This window comes from Cervus canadensis, chromosome 29 (genome assembly GCF_019320065.1).
Source record: "Cervus canadensis isolate Bull #8, Minnesota chromosome 29, ASM1932006v1, whole genome shotgun sequence".
Classification (NCBI taxonomy): Eukaryota; Metazoa; Chordata; class Mammalia; order Artiodactyla; family Cervidae; genus Cervus; species Cervus canadensis.
The window spans coordinates 34,266,374-34,285,622 of NC_057414.1; the positions used below are offsets into that span (position 1 = coordinate 34,266,374).

Consider the following 19,249-nt stretch of genomic DNA (forward strand, 5'->3'; position numbering starts at 1 on the left):
TGACCTAGTTTCAGCCTCTCTCCTGGGGCCCAGGGTCCCCTGCCCTTCCAGAGAAGTACAGAGCCAGATCAGACCATTGCATTGGCACAAGAGCACACTTTAGTTCAGAGACACATTTGCATAAATACTTGAAGTGGATCCACCCCTGCAGGTGGGAGCCTGAGAACACGGGGCTCTTCACAGTTCTGGGCTTGCAGCCCTCCAGCCGATGGGTTTAATACTGAAGATAGTCCCGGTCATCTCTGAAGACACCTCAGGGCGCAAATACGGGGCTTGCCGTGATGCTCATCATCACCCCAACTCCCCGTCTCTCTGTGACTAATATTTTCCTCACTGAGGTAGATTATTTATCAAGGGAACCAAGTAGAAAACAGTTTTTTCATTTAACTTTGCTTCCCCCTTTCAAACAGGCTGAACGAATCTTCTGTTTGTGTCCCTTTTACCTTATGCCCTCTACTTGGACCAAGGAGGGTCCACCCCACAGCATCTGTGGTCTGTCTCCGCTCTCCTCTCCTCCCCTTGCAGATTCACGCCCAGATGGAGGGCCATGGCGGTGTAAGGCCTGGGTAGGCTGGCAATACCACCTCCAGATGTGGGGTCACCATAGTGCGACCTTGTTTACACCCCACACCCCGAGTCCATGAGCAGAAGTCACCTGCTCTGGATCACGAGAAGCAAGGCAGGCTTCTGCAGAGCTTGGTATCCTCAGGCTTCAGAGCCTCGTCACAGGCAGCAGAGGTCTGGCCGCTGGGGTCACGGCACTGCACTGTCCGCCGCTGCCAGCCAGCCCCACAGCTGTGAGAGCATTCAGACCAGTCCCCCAGCACCCACTGCGTGTTGAGCAGGGCCTGAATGACATTGGTGGTTGTCCTCTCTCTGCTGCTCTGTTTGCTGGAGTTCACATCGTCAGGGACAAAGAAGGTATATTTGACCTTGAGGGGATCCCCATGGACCTTCAGGAGCTGTAAGGTCAGTGGCTCGGGCAGGGACTGGAAGCTCTGCAGCCGCTCCAGGGAGGTGAAGGCACCGCTGTACCTGAGGACAGTCCCGTTCAGCAGGATGTACTGTTCTGTGGGAAAGATGGCGTTGTTTCCATTGAGCAGGTACTCCCCATCTGTGGTCTTCAAGGCCAGGTAGTTGCCATCGTTCTGAACTCCCGGCGGACTCCGCTGTTTCACATCAATGTTTGTGGAGCCAGCCGGGAAGGTGACGATGTCATTGTAGCCATAACTGTGACAGGAACAGAAAGATACCCTTAGGACCTGTGGCTCCCCAGCCAGGCACTCAGGAGGTCAGAGTGGAGTGATTGGAGGTGGGCAGACAAAAATTTGCACTATCAAACCAGGAAATAGTTGCATAAAGTTGCCAGTAAATTAGCTGGTGAGGCCAGCAAGAATGCTCTGTACATTGGGATTTTTGCTTTGCCTGGCAGCTCTATTGTAAATGTTTGGAGATGAGATCTTGACGATAGCACAGAGGGGAAGGCAGCCCAAAGGGAAGTGAAAGCTGGGCTGTTGCTGCTCGAGTCCGCATGGAAGACTCTGCTCCCCGTGCCCGTTCCAGGATCCGACCAGATGGATGCCTCACTCCCCTCCCAGAGTCCGTCTGTTCCTGGAGATGTGGCTGTGTGGCTGAGGGCAGGGAGCAGGGTGACACTCTGTGCCCAGGGGCCTTCTCCTGGGTGTGCCAGCATCAGGAGCTGGGTCGTCTGGGGGGACAGTGTGCTCTAGGGCAAATGTCTCCCCTTTACTGCGGGCCTTGGGCTTTCTGTGGGATGGAGAACCCTGAATCTTATTCTTCTTTGCGGGTAGAAAGTATTTGTTCTCACAGGCTAGGAGGGAGGTGAAGAGGACTGAGGAGGGCGGTCACTCTGTTATTTGCTGTTCTTGCCTCATGCCCACTGGGAAGCTTGAGAGGACGCTGGCCCCTGCTCTAAGGCCTGAGTGAGCACTGTGGGGACTCCCCCTTTGATCGCCCCACACCCCATGGTTCTCTTTTCTATATCATTGAGTTTAAATTTGAACAGACTCGCGAGTTGTATTTGAAAGCAGATTCTGTTCTTTGATTCTGATGAGATGAGGTAGCATGAAGGAGTTGGGTAGGGGTGCAGTGTGGCCATGGACCCTTGCCCTTCTTCTCTAGGAAGTGTGTGCAGGGCAGGAAAAAACCCCTAGGAAAGGAGAAAACTGGGTTCTCCTTGGACGTCGTTACCTGCCATGGTGACCTCAGATGATCATGTTATCTCTTCGTGCCTCAGTTTTCTCATCTATAAACAGGGAATGACCATCCTGGCCCTGACAGACTCATATTAGGAATCAATCAGAAAGCACTTAAATATAGGAGGGCTTCCCTTGTGGCTCAGTTGGTAAAGAATCTTCCTGCAATGCGGGAGATCTGGGTTCAGTCCCTGGGTTGTAAAGATCCCCTGGAGAAGGGAAAGGCTACCCACTCCAGTATTCTGGCCAAGAGAATTCCATGGACTGCATACTCCATGGGGTTGCAAAGAGTCGGACCAGACTGAGCAACTTTCACTTCACTTCACATGAACTTATGGATTTAAGGTGTGAGAAAGGATCTGGGGCTCTCAGATTCAGGAAGCTCCAAGACTGCCAAGGTCCCCCAAGAACCCCCTTTCTGAAGATCCACCTGCAGAAAGGGCAGGGCCCGCCGGGTACAGGTGAAACGTCCTTCCCACAGCAGGCCTGGAGCAGCTGCTTCTGGCAGGGGTCCCGGTTACTCAGCGCAGCTCTGCTGCTGACTGACTCAGAGATGATGCAGCCCTGTGCACGTGGCCTCCAGTGGTCCCTCTGCTGATCAGACTGTGCCACGTGCTCTCCCACCTCCTGACCCCTCACAACCACTCTGAGACAGAGAGGACACCGAGTTCATGCAGACACTGCAGCTAGCGCTCCCGGGTATGCAGGGGCTGCCACTGTCTATCTCTAAAGCCTGGTCCACTCCCGCAGCTAGGGACAGGACTCCTGGGAGACCCACCTGGAGGGACTGAAGGAGCCAGACACCTTCCTGCATGAGTCGCCTTTGCCCCCACACACCCCACACTTGTCCAGCTTCTTAGGTGAGTCCAACACGTGATCACAGCCAGCCTTGACACACTGGCCACGGACACAGATGGCCAGAGTATCGGGTCCACACAGGGTGCCGTCGATCACCTGCAGAAAGGAAGCGGGGTCTGAAGGGACCTGAGCATAGATGCAGCCCGCACATGGTCTGGGCCAGGAGGCCTTCCTCCCCACCCGTGCATCTGAGTTCCAGAAGGTTCCTCACCTTGTCCTCAAATATTCTGAACTCGCTCCGCCCCCTGGCTAGGCAGAACAGTTTGCAGCGGTCCCGGGGGGACACCCCCGCATACTTGGGGACCCACTGCAGTAGGTTTCCCTCCACGTCTGTGTAATTGTAGGCATTGAACTTCTCACACTGCTGCTCCCTGAAGCTTTTCCCTAAAACAAGGATGAGAGGTCACGGAGTCACCATGCTGAACTGAAGCAGGGAGGACCCCGAGGGGGAGATGCCTAGATTCTGGGCAACCTTCTTCCTCCTGGACTTGACCTGGCCCCAGGATGCCAGTCACCTCAGCCCGCCCTTCCTCAGCACTGACCTCGGTGCTGACTCATGAGGCAGGAAAGGAGCAGCCAGCCCTGGGGGGGTTTTCTGGGAAAGACAGCATTTCTATTGGGGAGGGTCTTAATTCTGCTTTACAGATTAGATTTCTCTCATGGCTCAGTTGGTATAAAGAATCCGCCTGCAGTGCAGGAGACCTGGGCTCGATTCCTGGATTGAGAAGACCCCTTGGAGAAGGAAATGGCAACTCACTCCAGTATTCTTGCCTGGAAAATCCCATGGACAGAGGAGCCTGGCGGGCTACAGTCCATGGGGTTGCAGGAGTTGGACACGAGTTAGCGACTAAACCACCACCAACACCAAACCTAGGTGAGCATAGGGATAGCTCAGTAGGTCTGGGAAGCAGAGAATGACACATGGAGGTATATTTTGGACCCTCTGCTGATCATGACTCTTGACACTGGATGTTTAGACAAAGGCCCCCTCTGCCCCTAATTCTGATCTTGCCTCTGCACTCTACTTGCTGTAATTCTGGGTGTCCTTGGGGGAGTCCACTTGGAGACACTGCGATTACCTCCAGCTCAGTGAGGCCCGACTCCGTGTGGTTCCTCCATCACCTGGTTGACTCTTCATTGGGTGATGTTACCACCTTTCTGCCTGAGACTGGAACCCTGGTATCTTCTCGACATTTGAGCACCTACATCTGCTATTTCCAGCATGTCACTAAGTCCTGTCCTCTGTTCAGGATGAGCTGAGGTTTTGCATGCTCCTTCCCACACTCCGCAACTCAGTCCACTGCTCACAAGCCAAGGCTGGGGGTTTCCTGTGAGACTTGGTGCCCAGTCTCCCACCCATCCTGCTGCTTCTAAGACAGGAAGACCTGGGTGTTTCCTTCTCGCAGTCCTGAAGTTAGCACTGCTCTTACTGCTGAGGTTCCCCACCCAGCTGGACACCTTCATGGTCTGTGGAGCTTCAAACCCCGGGTGGCCACGCCCCCTCCTGAGAGGGTGTCAGGACAGCTGAGGCTCACAAGAAGTGCTAGACACCCACTGACAGAGATGGCTGGTACCAGTGCACCTGAAATCCTGGCCTCAGCTCCTGTCTGTGTCTCCTTCGTGCCTCGTATTCATTCCCCTCTCCTCTGCTCTCCTCTCATTTCCCCAGGAGCCCTTCACTAGTGTGCCAGGAGGATGCCCACAATTCCAGGCAGAGGCTCTAGAGACTCCTGCCATTACAGCTCCTCCTCGTCTTGCAAAACTACAAAGCCTCCAGACTCCCTCGCTATTTGCCCTCCCAGGGCTGGGCCTCTGTGCTTGGAGGAATTTCTCTAACCTCCCTAAAAGTGTGTGCCATCTGCTGCCTGCCACACTCCCTGGAACTGCGACAGGGAGCTGGACAGGGTGGTGGGGCAAAGATCTGCAGGGACTCCCTCTGATGTCTCTGCAGCTGTCACTGCTCTGAGTTAAGGAGTTAAGGCTTGTGCTTTCTTGTGGGCACTGGGGGATGTGCCTGGGAGGCAGACATGAGACCACTTCCCAGAAAGGTTCCCGCAGGCAGATGCCATGGCCCCAAGGGGAGATGGGCAACCCTCTCAGGAGAAGTGTGTGCTAGGATCAGATTCAGAAACCTTCCCTCTGCCCTGGGCTGAACATCGGTTGGAATGACCCTGGAGGTGGCTCCAACAATTGCTTTGGACAATGCCTCCATTGTTCTGCACACAGACCAGGATTTAGACTCCTCCAGGAGGAGTATTACTGTCCTCTCGCCTTCTGCAGAGCCCTCCCCCGGCCCCAGTGCATAAGCAGGTTGGGAATTAGGTCCTCCATGTCCATGTCTCCAAAAACCAGGGCTGTTTCTCTCTGATTTCGCCAGGCTCTCCCTGCACAGTGAGGGGCGCTGCAGGCTGCCCTGAAGTGTGGTACCTCGAGAGCCCATTTCTGTCTGCACCCTGGAAAGCCCTGAACCCGGAAGACCGCCCTCCTCCAGGGCTGTGCTGCAGGCGCCGCAGCAGCCGCTCTGGCCATTACCGTCCGGGGGGCACTCCTCGGTGTGGCACGACTGGTACTTGGCTCTCTGACCCAGGCAGTACTTCCCTCCGTTCTGAGGCTCGGGGCTGGTGCACTCGCGGTATGAAAACTGTACTCCTCCTCCGCAGGTCCGTGAACATGCACCCCAGGGTCCCCACGGGGCCCAGCCTCCATCCACCACAGCCTGCAACACACAAGGCCGCCCTGAGTGGGGGGAGGGGAGAGGGCCTAGGCTCTTGGTGGGACCTTCTCTCCTACTTGTGCTTATACTGGTGGGTGGAGTTCGGTAACTGCCCGATTCGTTTTCCCAGTGACCACAGTCTGTGCTGGCCTGGCCCTCGGCTGCCCCCCAAGCACCCAGGGGTCTAGAACAGTGCCTCGCCCTTTATTAGGTGCTCAGTAGGAGCTGCTGAATGAAACACTTTTATGGGAATAAGGCTGAAGAAAATACAGTGGTTTCCCATGGGGGCTGAGACTCCCGCAGTGTTTGGAGACACTGTGGTTGTCACAGCTGGGCCGGGTGTACGCTGTTGGCCTCCAGCGAGTGGGGGGCAGGGAGCTGCTCAGCCTATACAGCCAGGGTGCACACAGCCCGGACACCACCAGTGCTGAGGCTGAGCAGCGCTGACCTAAAGGAAGGCTCTCTGGGAGGTGAGGCTGCTACTCTACTAGCCACCAGGTCCAGGAGTGAGTAGGACATGCTGGGAACAAACAGAGTTGCATCCAACTTTACAACTGACCCTGAGGTCAGGCAGTTGTGATGGATGGGTACACAGAGTTTTAAAAATGAAAATAATTTTTTAAAGGTTACAAGAGTCATACGTGATCCTATAAAAAATGAAAAATAGGAAAGATGTGAGAGAAAGTAATGCTTAAAAATATACCACTACCTAGATGAAGCCACTGACATGATTTTCATCAATATCCCTTTGTACCTTTGCTCTGACTATTGTCATGAAGGTGCTGTGTTTTTATTTTACAGAGACATGATTCTGTCAATATATGCAGTATTTCCGATCTGTCTTTTCCCCTTAAAAATACATTAGAAGCACTAGCCTGGGATCACTTTCTGGCTAACTTTTCCTGTGTGGAGCTTGGCTGCACTGCTGGGGAAGGTGGGAGGGGACCCCCTTCCCATCTCTCCCCTCAGGACTGTGTGAAGCCCACACTACCGGACGGGGTTCGGAAAAGCCACGTGTTGGGCAGGGGCTAGGAGGGGGCTTAGAATGAATCCATGATGCCCATCCTGGCCCAAGCTTAGAAGGAACGTGTGGATTACCTGGCCACACAGGCCCCTGGGCCTCAGTGCACAGGATGTGCCCTGAGGACAGCCTTCCGGAGGGTGTGAGCGCAGGCCACCGTGGTGATTCAGAGCTGGGCCAGACCCAGGCTGGGACCCATCGGACATTATTTCAGAGATGGCTCAGTGACTCCAGTTAGAGAAAGGTGACTAGCCTCACAGTCTGGAAGTACTAAGAGCAGGGCAAAGGAGCCTGTCAATTAAAACCCCTTCTCAACTTGCCTTGCCTTTCCTGCAGGTTCACTCTGCCAAGTTTTCTCTGAGGCTCAGAGGTGGTTCCCCTTCCTTCTTCCCTCCTCCTGGAACAAGGGGTCCCCACACTTCCTCCCACTGTCCTGACCCCTAGCTATGAATTCACCTCAGACATGGGTAGGGCATGAATACTTTCCCCTCCTTCTTGATGGGATGTCCCTCTCTGCTGTCACTCACTCTATTTATAATAGAATTCATAATGGCTTCTGTTTATTGAGTGTCCACGACAGTCTTGTGCAGAAGTGTCCACACCTAGCACCAATCCTCCAAGTCAAAGTCCACCGCTGTCCCAAAGGCAAGCTCCCCAAATGCCCAAGCCCTGATAGCATCGTCCATTTGCTCTGAGTACACCCTTGAAGGGCTCCTCTTGTGTTTGAATAAATACGCTTTGCTTTGTGTGTCAAAGGATGTGTGGTTCTACTCATAGTTGCATCTGGCCCCAAGTCTCCTGGTTCCTAGCTTTCAAGTGTGGCTTCCTCCATGGAAACAGCCCTCCCCCTTTCCCTCTCCCTGACACCCAGTGGTCATCCCTCACCTCGGGCTTTTCCACTTCCTCCTCAGGCAGGCAGCTGCCCTCCCAGCAGAGGTGCCTGGGCCCGCAGGGTGTCCCGTCGGCCCAGGGCAGGCTGGCATTCCTCGTGTGGCAAAGGGGGTCGGGGCCATCAATGCGGCACCAGAGCTGCGCGCAGGTGTTCTGCTCAGAGGAGTTGGGGCAGTGGCGGAAGCCCAGCCCAAAGATCTGCTTGCACTGTTGGTCCAGGTCATAGAGGGCCCTGCGGCCAGGGAGGTCTGTGGGCAGGGCCATGGCCCAGGAGGGGGCATCCAAAAGGCAGTCCCCTGAGGAATGGAGGAAGCAGAGAAACAGGAATAAGGGCCAGGGGTTCCCTCCTCGCACTTGACACTCAAGGTCTCCTTGACCTCAGTCCACAAGCTGTCAACACTCCATCATCTAGAGAAATTCCTCCCAAGTTTTGACTATCAGTAGCACGTTTATTTAAAGGATTGAATTCTTTGTCATCTGGAACGTCTTATTTGTATTCAGTGGTTACCTAGGGAAGGCCAGCTAATTGTAACACTAATCTTAAGTCACAGTATAATTGGGGATGTAAATGGACTCTTAAATCCAGGCCCAGAGAATTAAAGCCAAAGTACTGATGTTTGAACAATCTATTATTTTTGCATCAAGAATCAATTGTGTCTTCACTTCTTTACTGCACAAGCCAGGCTGCTTGCACCAGGCACCTTGCCCCACTCCTTGCTCTCAGGGGGCATTCCTGCCTCTCTGCTGTTTTCACACTACCCTGTGATGTATGGCTTCAGCCGCTCCATTCTCTGCTCTGTATGACAAACAGTCTTCCATTCCCTCAAGGTCTGTGGGAACCCACCTTTTCCAGCAGACCTTCTCAGACCACTTCTATCTGCTCTGCAGATAATCTCATTGGTGCTAGAAGCTGGGCTGAGGAACAGCAGGCTAGAGGAGTGGTTAGAGCACTCAGCCCTGGAGGGCAGTGAGGACACAGCTGCCCAGTGTCTCCCATCCCGAGATGCCAGCAATGCAGGTGCCCACCGCTAGCCAGGGAGAAGCGGGGACCTATCATACCCATGGTCCAGGAATGCGGGTGCCTGTTGCTGGCCAGGGAGAAGCAGGGCCCTACCATACCCACGGTCCAGGAATGCGGGTGCCCGCCACTGGCCAGGGAGAAGTGGGGGACCTACCATACCCACGGTCTAGGAATGAGGGTGCCTTGTTGCTGGCCAGGGAGAAGCAGGGACCTACTGTACCCACGGTCCAGGAATGCGGGTGCCCGCCGCTGGCCAGGGAGAAGCAGGGGACCTACCATACCCACGGTCCAGGAATGCGGGTGCCCACCGCTGGCCAGGGAGAAGCGGGGGACCTACCGTACCCACGGTCCAGGAACTCTCTGAGGAACGAGGCACTGCAGGGGGACCAGGGCCGTGTTTTGTTCAGCTGGACGTAGAGCGGCGCCATCATGTGGTGCTTGTCCAGGGGCCCGAACAGCCGAGTACAAAGCTTGGAGTCGTCGTGGGGCATGCCAAGGACGTGCCCTGCGGAGGATGAGACCCCTAGTCCACCTGCCACCTCTACTGCTGTCAGCCATGGGGTACAGTGCTCTGAAGACCTAAGCAGTGCCAGCTCATCCAGGAACCCCACCTGCTTCTTCCTTAAGGACAGTTCTCAGCCCACTCTCCCAGGGGAACCGGAAGCACTGGGGTCCCTCTCTTTTCTGCTGGGGCCTTTGCTGATTCACATTCCCCTTAATCGTTTGCTCACTTTCTCACACTGTCATTGCAGTTGACCTTCTGAATCCTGACTGCCTAGCCAGGACACCCCCTCGTAGCTCTATCTGAGCACTGTGCCCCCTGAGGCTGGCCCTTCATGCAGGGTCGGGATGGAGAGCATGAGGGCAGTTACTCTGTGACAACCAGGAGGCATGGCACAGTCCTGGGGCTGCACCACTGGCCTCTGGAAGGCGGGTCCCCCCGCCCAGCAGTCGTGGCCTCTGGAGGTGGGAGTCTCACCGAGCTCGTGAGCCAGAGTGTAGGCCGCCTGCAGGCCCTGGTCCTGGATCACAGAGCAGCTCTTGCTGGGTTCACAGATGGTGCCAACGTTGGCCACTCCCAGGGTGTCGCACCTGCCCTCCTGCCCGCAAAGGTTCTGCTCAGGAGAAAGTGAGGGGTGAGGACAGAAAGAGGACGGGAACTGCATGTTCCTGCACCTCCTGAGATGAGGGACATGTTTTCAGCCAAATCTCTATTTCTTCACAAAGGACATTTGTCATCTAGATCAGCAAGACATCAGGCTGTGGGCCTGGGAAGTCTGTCCTGGGAGGCAGGATAGCCTGATGAGTGATGAGGCTATGGACCCCCCCCCCATAGGGAGACTGGTGGGCCCTGACCCCTGGACCTCGGATTCCCCAGCTGTGAAGTGGGGCTAAACATGCAGCATTGGCCTCAGGGTTGTCTTGAGGCCTGTGGGGCAGGGAGCAGGGCCTCCACACATGATGACTCTGGCTAGGCTTTAGGAAACCACCTACTTAAACCTCACTAGGAAGGTGGAAAGGCCTCCTGATTTGGAGACATTATAGGAAGGCCCTGGTTACCTGCCCCTGGGTTTAAACCCTGCACCTGCAGCTGCACCTCTGAACTTTGTTCCAACTCCACATGTCTCTTAGGGCAGTTTGAGCCCTTTTCATCTTGTCATGACCTCAGCAGACAGTTGGTCGCAAACTCCTGGACAAGAGCCCTTATGCATTCCTCTGCTTCCCTTGAAATACCTCATACTTGTCCTCGTGACCTCCTCCTCCTCCCCCTCCCCCTCATCCAATTCAAGGCTCTCTGTCCAGCTAGGGCCAGCAGGGAGCCAGTCGCCACATTTGGGCTGGCTCCACATTTGAGCCACACCCCCCCTTGACCAGCACTGTGCCCGCCCCTTTCCCCACAGAGTCTGGAGGCCTTCAACCTCTCTGGTGAGCAGGACGGCCGTGTCGAAGTGCTCGGGGTGCCGGTCTCTGGGCTGGTTGGTGTCCCGCTGCCAGGTGCAGAAGTCACGCAGTATCAGCCCGCTGTTGTCTGACACCTCGGGGCCCAGCTTCTCATCCCCCATGATCACCAACTTTATCATCACCAGGTTGATGGAGTTACCGATGCTGGGGTGCTTGTAGATGCGGGCGGCCATGGACATCAGCATCAGGATGTGGTTCTGGGGGAAGCAGGGGTGGAGAGGGAGGGGTCAACCTCCCAGCAGTGCCCACCCCTGCTGTCACCTGAGTTGTGCACTCCTCACTGCAGGGCATTGGTGTATAGCCTCTTTGGGTAGGCTCCTAAAACCCCCCAAGTACTGGCATTATTTCCCTTCCTTGTACTTATTAGAAATTCATGGCTGAGTAAGTGGCCTGAGGTCCAGAGCTAGTGTGTCAGCCAGCCCGTGAACCCTGAAGGCCTGGCTCCAAAGCTTGTGTGTTTAACATCCTGCCCAGCCACACATGGCCATGGACATCTAAATCCATTAAAATTCAATCCAATTAAAATCACTGTCCCTCTGCCACACCAGGCACATTTCAAGAGCACCAATAGCCACATATGACTCATGGCTGCTGCAGAACATTTCCATCGTCACAGAAAGTTCTTCAACTGGACTGCACGTGTTATCTACCTTAACCTGGACACCCACCGTCTCCCTGCCAGTCACCCGTCCCCTCATGCTGTCAGCCCAGAAGCACTTGTCTGAGCACTCAAGGTTAGAGTCCATGAAGAATTGTCCTCAGTCTGCTGGGGTAACCCCTACTCTTCAGGAAGGAAACTTTGCTGTAATGGTCACTCCTAACAAGAGCTCCTCTGCACACTGGACATGCGTCACCTCAGGAAATGCTCACAATGATCTGGGCAGTAGGGATGGTTATCCCCATTTCTCCAACAAGGAAGTGGAGGTTCTCACAAGTCAAATATCATGTCTACAGCCACCCAGCTCTTAAAGCTGGAGTGTAGCACAGGCAGGTCTGCCTCTTCTCATTAAGCTTCCCAGGGCCTGGCCTCCTGGCTTCTGCCTGGACAGCCCAGGGGGTTATTCTCCTCAGCTTGAGGCAGGAGAGAACCAGATGGGCTGGTGAGACCCAGGCTCTCAGGCTCACACTGCTTCTGGTCCCACCAAGGTCAGAGGAAGACTGGACACCGGTGCTTGGCCTCTGCCCAATCCTGGGCTGCCAACAGCTCCCAAGACCTCCGGGGAGGCCAGATCAGGTCACCCTCCTGCCTCCGGGACCTCCAGAAGGGCGTCGTCTAGGATGATTTTACAGAACAGGAAACCAAGGGGATGGTCCTCCACCAGGAGTGTGGCCAGTCCTGCTCCTTGCCCCTCAGGGCTCCACAGTCCTGTAGCCTCTTTTTCTTCCCTCCTGTGATCTGGAAGGTGGGACTGGAAGGAAGGAACTGAAGGTGAAAGGTCACAGAGGGACATTCCGGGGCTGAGGCCATGTGTGGGAGTTCCAGATGAATCCCATTATTTGTGAATGGGATCTGTCTGTTCATCTCACCGGCAACCAGCCAGATATTTGGTAAGCCCTATAAACAGGTCGGCAGGTCACTTAGTGTGTCAGGCGTTCCAGCTACGTTTAGGCTGATGCAAACATCTTATCAGCAAAGCTGAAACTTGGCACCCGCTCCCGGAGTCAGATTCCTGAGGGAAACAAGTAACCACCTCATTAGGCAGCTGGGGGTGAGGGCTGAGGAGTGGCAGCCTGTCAGGCTCCTCCCTCCAGTTATCCACTGCTTCCAGGGTGCCCACATGAGCACACGGGATGTACGGCCTGGGGCTCGTGGATTCTCCTCCCTGAGGTTCAGGGAGCTCATAGCATCCTCTCCAATCATGCAAGTGGCAGGCTGAGCCTGCTTGAGAGCAGTTTTCCTTTTAGGCAGTGGGTTTTATGGGAGGACAATGAAGGTTCCCCTGGATGCTCTCTTCTAAGATAATTCCCATCGCAAGAGGGCTGCCAGGCCTGTATGGTCCAAAGTGTCTGTTAAAGTCCGCAGTCCTGGTCTGGCCCACCTACCATTTCTCTAATCTCACTGAGATTTTGGGGATGAGAAGTTCCTCTGAGGACTGGTGGCTCGGATGCCTGTGCATCTAACTGACCCTGGGGGCAGGGAGCCAGGCCTGGGCAGGCAGGCAGGCAGCCATGAGACTGTGAACGCCACTTCTGGGCCTGTCTCCTGGTCCAGGGGGCAGGTCTGACTTCCAGTCCCACAGAGGGCAGGCCCAAAAGTACCATCCAAGGCAACTCTGGTGTTAGCTGTGCTTTGCTGAGCATCTGCTATGTGTCAGGCCCCGGGTCAGATGCCTTTCGTATTTTACTGTCTCCTCCAGACACTGCCAGATCCTTGGTATAACAGTGCCTGTCAGGCTGGTGAAGAAATTGAGGTTCAGAAAAAGGGGTAACTTATTCAAGTCATGCATGTCTATTTTCCGTCAAAGTCTATGCTCTTCTTCATGGCACTGACTGCCACCCACCTCTGCTGTTGCAAGGACAACTGCAGCACAGTGAAAACAAAGTATGCAAGCAAGACCGCGTGCCCTTGACATTGTCTCTGTCCTACCTGCCTTCCCAGTGGGACAGGAGGAGAGTTACGTGGTGACTCAAGGACCGTTGAAGACTAGGGCCTTTTTAAACTGGGAAGTACTTTATATGGTCGATCATTCTGATGGCAACAGACTGAAGGAATGAAGACTTGGTCTTTTCCAGTGGGGGTTCATACTTCACGGGCATATAACATGCCCACAGAGACTCAGACATGTGTCTGTTCTGTTATTATCCAAAATAGGACACTTCTGAGAGTGAAGATGAAGTGTTAATAATTAAGTCAAGATAATCCTAGCCAGGGGCTGTGCTGGGCAAGCCAGGATACTTAGCCACTCTGGTGATAGGGCTGGTGGGAGACATTTTCCCGGAGGGCAGTGGAACGGGAACAAGTGACTTAGCCCTCCCTGAAGCCACTGGCTAGTAGCTTGACTCTGGGATGCCTCTGGTCTTCTTTGGGGACCTCCCTGCTCAGCAGCACCTTGAGAAGCTCAGCAGCTGATGGTCTGGCTAGACAATTTTCCAGACCGAGCGTGGGGCGCTGCTCCCCACTCTCGCCCCTTCCTCGTGCAGTTTCATCCAGGAACAGTCAGCAGCGGCTGGGTGCATACAGAGTTAAGGTCTCTTCTGAGGTGGTCCCCCCTCTCAGAAAGTCCCCTTTGTCTGAGCTCCTCAAGTGTACAGAGTCTGGAAAACTTCCTTGTCACTTCACGGCGAAGCCAGTCTTGTGCACGGTTAATTCTTTCTCTGGCCTTGAAGGCAGTTTCTTCTCAGGACTGGGCCTCCCACGGTGGCTGGACCTGTTTGGGCTGCTGGGCTCAGTGACCCATCCCCACAGCAAGGACGATGTCAGGGGAGGCAGAGCCAGAGTCACAGACCCTCCTGTGCTGAGCAGGCGGCAGGGCCCAGTCACCAGCACGGCCGTCGGGTGAGGAGACCTGGAGGAGGTCACAGATCCTCTGTAACCTTCGCTCGCTGGGCTCAGTGACCCATCCCCACGGCAAGGACGATGTCAGGGGAGGCAGAGCCAGAGTCACAGACCCTCCTGTGCTGAGCAGGCGGCAGGGCCCAGTCACCAGCACGGCCGTCGGGTGAGGAGACCTGGAGGAGGTCACAGATCCTCTGTAACCTTCGCTCGCTGGGCTCAGTGACCCATCCCCACGGCAAGGACGATGTCAGGGGAGGCAGAGCCAGAGTCACAGACCCTCCTGTGCTGAGCAGGCGGCAGGGCCCAGTCACCAGCACGGCCGTCGGGTGAGGAGACCTGGAGGAGGTCACAGATCCTCTGTAACCTTCGCTCGCTGGGCTCAGTGACCCATCCCCACGGCAAGGACGATGTCAGGGGAGGCAGAGCCAGAGTCACAGACCCTCCTGTGCTGAGCAGGCGGCAGGGCCCAGTCACCAGCACGGCCGTCGGGTGAGGAGACCTGGAGGAGGTCACAGATCCTCTGTAACCTTCGCTCTCTTCCTCTGCCCCTCACAGGTGTTTGCACTGTGTGGTCCTTGTAAACCGCTCCGCAGATTGAATGTCCTCAGCGTGTGGCTTCCCCACGAGGTGCTGAACTTTCCAGAAGGCTCACTAGGAAGCAGCCTCAGTAATGCTTAGACTAGACTCCATTACCAAGTCCAGGTGCGTCTCTTCACGGGGGAGGGGGAAGCATCTCTTTATCCTCATTACATACCCTGGTGGCTGGGACACCCCAAAGCACCTCCATCTGTGTGAACAAGGTCTCCAGGGGACTCCTTGAAGAGTTACTTGCAGAGAACTAGGTTATATTTGAGGAGGTGTGTCTGGGCAGGCCAGGTCCTAGGGAACCTGGCCTTGACATTCACTTGTGCTTTGGCTGAGCTCATGGGCCAGTCCAGGGGATTGAGCTGAGAAGTTCAGGTCTATCCTGTGGCGTCTCCATAGCGGGTGAACAGTCAGAGCAGAGGGGCCAGAGGTCAGTCATAGAAACAGCTGTGCCTTGGCCTCAGCCCCACCTGGGGCAGTGACAAGGGCATGCAGGCAGACAGGAAGGGAGAGGTGTCAGGGCTGGCCCCAAAGGTAGAGGGAGCCCCACCCACCCAGGGAAGGACCTCAGCTTTCAAGGTGCCTGACGGCTCTTCTGGGGTGTTCTTCTGACCCAGGGGGGTACTGGGCTGCTGCAGCAGTCCCGTCTGTGAATGTCCAGAAACCTGTGTGTGTGGAGGGGACCACATGGGACATGCACATGATGGGTCATCCAGCCAAGAGTCCTGTGAGGGTACAAGTGGCCCTGGGTGCGAAGAGGAAGCCAGCTGCCTGGTGCGGCAGACCTGGGGGCAGAACCCAGCCCTGCCCTTGCCTCAGTGGCCTGGGAACCCTGGTGCCTGGCAGCCCGCATGTCTGCTTTCAGGTGGTTCTGACCTCTGGAGCTGCCAAGTACATGCTGGAGGCAAATACATAGCCTCATAAGTGTGTGGGCGCTGAGCTGAGCTGAGATGGTAGGGAAACATCAGGGAGGACATTTTGACTCTGAAGACCAAAAAGCAATGACTTTTCCCGCTGCGTCTCCATATTCTTGTGGGCTTTCCCACTCCTGGTTGTCAGGCAGCTGTCAGGAATTGTGTGTGGGAGGGCTCAGCACCGCACTCCGGGTTTGAGGTGGAGGGACTTTGCCAGGGTCCCTGGTAGCCAGGTATGGCTGTCCTCAACCTGAGAAGGGAGAAGCCCCACCTGCCACCCTCTGGAAGACATGCTGGGGCAGGAGTCAGAGGAGGTGGCTGGCACCTTTCCCTGCTCTCTTGGAAGGCCGGGAAGCAGATACTTGGTCAGTGCAGACTCACAGTCCTTGGGCAGAACTGGGCTGCGGGGTCAAAGCTGTCATCCCAAGCTCTGGGAGGGGCGAATACACAGACTGCCAACACTGCCAACACTGCCATTACACAGACGGGTTTGAACCACCCTGGCAACATCCAGGGAAGCAGCCACATGGACCTTTCACCTCCAGTTCTTCCCACCTTTGCACCTATAATGCATTTCCCAGTGACTGACAGACTGAGAAAGCTGGGGCAAAAAATAGAAGGGCCCACCGTGCTTCATGTAGACTGTTGTGCACAGGTGGTGCCAAAGCCCTCGAGGCAGGCATCAGCTGGGCACAGGCTGAGGCTAGAATAGGATGATGGCCAAGACTGCCATCACCAAAATGGCAGCAACTGAGCTGCAGCTGCGGCCAGGGTGCCCGTTTCAGGAATCGGTGCCTTCTGGGGAGGTCAGTCCTCCACGGGGCACATCTCTGGTTCTGCGCTCCCAGGATAAGAGAGCGTGTGGCCTCGCCGGGAGCCTTCTGCTTCACCTGTTCCTTGGAGGAGGTGCTGGGGTGTAGGGTGACACACACATCTCCTGCTGAGTCTGCAGCATCAGTAAATCTAGTTGGAATCGGCCTGGCTGCAGGAGCTGTCCCCTGGACTCAGTGCCCTGCCCCAGCTCAGTAGAGAGCTGTGTCTGGGTGGAGGGCAGCTCAGGTGGGCCGAGAATAGTTCTGGCTCCACCAGGAACACTCACCACAGGAGGTCAGATCCCCATCATCTTCTCCTTCCCTCTCCCCTGAAGCTTCAGGTTCCTGGGCTGAGTCCCCAGGCAGAAATTCTGTTCCCCTCCCTTCTCGTGCTGACTCCGGTGCTGCCAAGTTCTGCCAGGGCTGAGCGCCAGGTTGGCAAGGTATCTGTGCCCCTGATCAGAACCAGCTGGGCGCACAGAAGTTGGGCAGCCCCTTTCCAGCCTCAACTCCCTGCAAACAGTGTCTTTTACTTAAGTCAGCCTCAGTTCTGCAGGCAAAGGACACCTTTGCATCCCAGCGGCCTTTCCTTGGGAGCCCCTCAGGTCTGGAGACAGTAGGGGGCTGAGAAATGGGGCCTGGGGTAGATGCTCTTCCCAAATGCTCACTTATCCTCTCTGCTGGGTGAGGTAGGTGTCTGGAGTGGGGGTGCTTTAAAACCCAATTTCAGTTCAGCATCTGTGGGATGGGGGTGGACATGGAGAAGGGGGCCTAGGGCCTCCCCTCCAATCAGAAGGGAGGTAGTGGCAGGAGCAGGTGGTCTCCTGGGTGTCAGAGGTCATGAAAAGAGTTACTTCCTGTTCTCAGAAAGGAGAGGACCCTATTTGGGGTGAGGAGCGGGAAGGATTTTCTCAGAGGGACAGGAAAGGGAACAATTTGGAGACTCTGGGAGGTGATCAGGATACCCCTGCACAGCAAGTCTTACCTCTAGATCCTCTCCGTAGAAAGCAGCCATGGATGCATCGGCCACCAGCAGCATTTCCACAAAGCGGTCCTCCGACACAAACCGTTTGGTCCTGCTCTTGGCCCCCAGGGTTGGTGGTGGCTCGCTGGAACTTTCTTCCTCCTCTTCTTGGCCCTCTTCGTCCTCCTCCGCTGTGCCGGCTCTTCTCTCTTGCCTCTCACCCTCTCCCTTCTGCGCCTCCCTCTCAGACGCTCTGGACAGGGGCTGGGCTGCAGTGGCGGGGTGCACGTGCCCCCAGCGCTGCAGGAGGTGTGGCTGATGCAGGGAGTGCCCAGCGCCTTGGGGCTTGATGGTGAACTCCTGGCCTTCCAGCAGGAAGGTGCCGCTCAGCCCGCGGCAGAGGCTGACGGCCGCCAGCGACTCGGGGTCCCGGTTCACCGTGCCAGAGAAGATGCAGCCGCGCAGCTCCCTCTCGCGCCCGGCCGCCCCGCCGGAGCCCCCGAGGCGCGCGATCTTGAACTCCGGCGCCAGGAAGCTGTCATCGGGCTCCAGGCGCAGCTCCAAGTCGCGGCCGAAGGCGGACAGGTGGAGCGCGACCTCCCCGGCGATGCTCTGCAACCGCTTGGGCACCACGAGCGCGGAGGCCGGCCCCCTGCCTCCGGGCCGGGCCGGGGCGCCGCGGGTGAGCGGCGGCAGCAGCAGCAGCAGCAGAAGCGGCGGCCACCGAGGGGCGGCGCGGGGCATGGGGGCTGCGGCGGCGGCGCGGAAGGCGCAGGAAGGGGGCCCGGCGCGGGCAGGTGCGGGCGGCCCGGCCGCTGTCCTCGCGGGTAGGCGCTCGGCGGCTGGCCGGGCGTGTGTCCGGTGGGCGTCTAGCGGCGGCGGTCCCCAGGCAGCCTCTCAGGCTCGCGCCCGCCCGGCCAGTGGAGCTGCAGCAGCTGGCGCCCTGGCCGCGTGCGCGCCCTTCACGCCCGCCTCCTCCACACCCCGGGAAGCACCGAGTGGGCTGCCGAGCTCTTCGTATTTATACTTCCTTCCCGGCTTTGACATAAGAGGTTTATTTTTGATCTCTCACTATTCCCGTTTCCCCTCCCCTGGGATCAGAGAGAAACTGAAAAGAGAGAGCAAGAGAGGAGAGAAAAAAATTCTGGATGAAATGTAAAACCAATCAGGAGTCAGCGAGACTGGCTCCCCCGCCCCTCCTCCTGTAGGAGTCAAAGCCAGCTCTTTCCCCCTCGTTTTCCGTGGTGCCACGTTAATTCCTCCAGCTCTGGACATGCCCTTCGGTCAATGGTCTTGGGGAGGGCCCAGTCGCTTCTTCCTCTCTGGTCAGGTGCCCAGGACACACCCCCAGGAGACCCTTGCACAGGTCCCTACAACAGTGTAACTTGGGGATCCGACTGCAAAAACGAGGTTCCCAGAGAGGGTCCTAGAGCTTTTCATTGTAAAGCAAAGGAAAGGGGTAAGAAAGATCATATTAAACTCAAGCTCCCTGCTAAAAATCACGTTTTTCACCCCAAACTGGGGATCAGTGCAAACAATACCACCTGGTTGACACAACTAAGGACTCTTACTGCCTGGTCAGAGGCTGGGGAGGGGAGCAGAACTCAGCAAGGGGGTAAGTTACCAGAAGGGAGGGGGCAGTAAACGCTTGCAGCTTCGTCTTTGGCCCTGAAAAGTCAGTTGGAATAGTGCTCAGCTGCCTTGGCACCTCAGGATGGGTGGCACCCCTCCCCCCACTGCTTGTGGCTGTGGGTTCCAATGTGGATGCGAGTGGATTATGGTGTCCTGCAACATCA

The 19,249-nt window shown here is 56.3% G+C and overlaps 1 protein-coding gene and 1 long non-coding RNA gene across 2 annotated transcripts in view; one reads left to right on the plus strand and one right to left on the minus strand.

The window, feature by feature from the left end:
- The window catches only part of LOC122430491, a 66,879-nt gene extending 48,932 nt beyond the window's left edge, over positions 1-17,947 (plus strand). Inside the window, exons 4-5 of the long non-coding RNA XR_006266331.1 lie at positions 14,734-14,880; positions 17,826-17,947. This is a non-coding gene — a long non-coding RNA (uncharacterized LOC122430491). The remainder of the gene's footprint in view (positions 1-14,733; positions 14,881-17,825) is intronic.
- Positions 77-18,595, minus strand: ADAMTS8 (ADAM metallopeptidase with thrombospondin type 1 motif 8). Its single transcript, XM_043451029.1, has 9 exons — positions 17,475-18,595; positions 10,640-10,879; positions 9,700-9,835; positions 9,058-9,225; positions 7,694-7,995; positions 5,607-5,790; positions 3,286-3,458; positions 2,995-3,170; positions 77-1,230 (listed from the first exon to the last, which is right to left on the minus strand). The coding sequence occupies exons 1-9, from the start codon at positions 18,195-18,197 to the stop codon at positions 666-668; spliced, it is 2,667 nt and encodes an 888-aa protein (XP_043306964.1). The 5' UTR covers positions 18,198-18,595; the 3' UTR covers positions 77-665.
- Between the last annotated feature and the right edge of the window lie 654 nt (positions 18,596-19,249).

Bases quoted from the DNA above. Each gene is read 5' to 3' on its own strand.
- ADAMTS8 (XM_043451029.1), bottom strand. From the start codon at position 18,197: ATGCCCCGCGCCGCCCCTCGGTGGCCGCCGCTTCTGCTGCTGCTGCTG. The intron at 7,996-9,057 runs GTAGGTCCCCCG...TCCATTCCTCAG, and splicing joins GTTCCTGGACCGTGGGTACG to GGGACTGCCTTTTGGATGCC. The intron at 3,171-3,285 runs GTGAGGAACCTT...TCCTTTCTGCAG, and splicing joins TCAGAATATTTGAGGACAAG to GTGATCGACGGCACCCTGTG.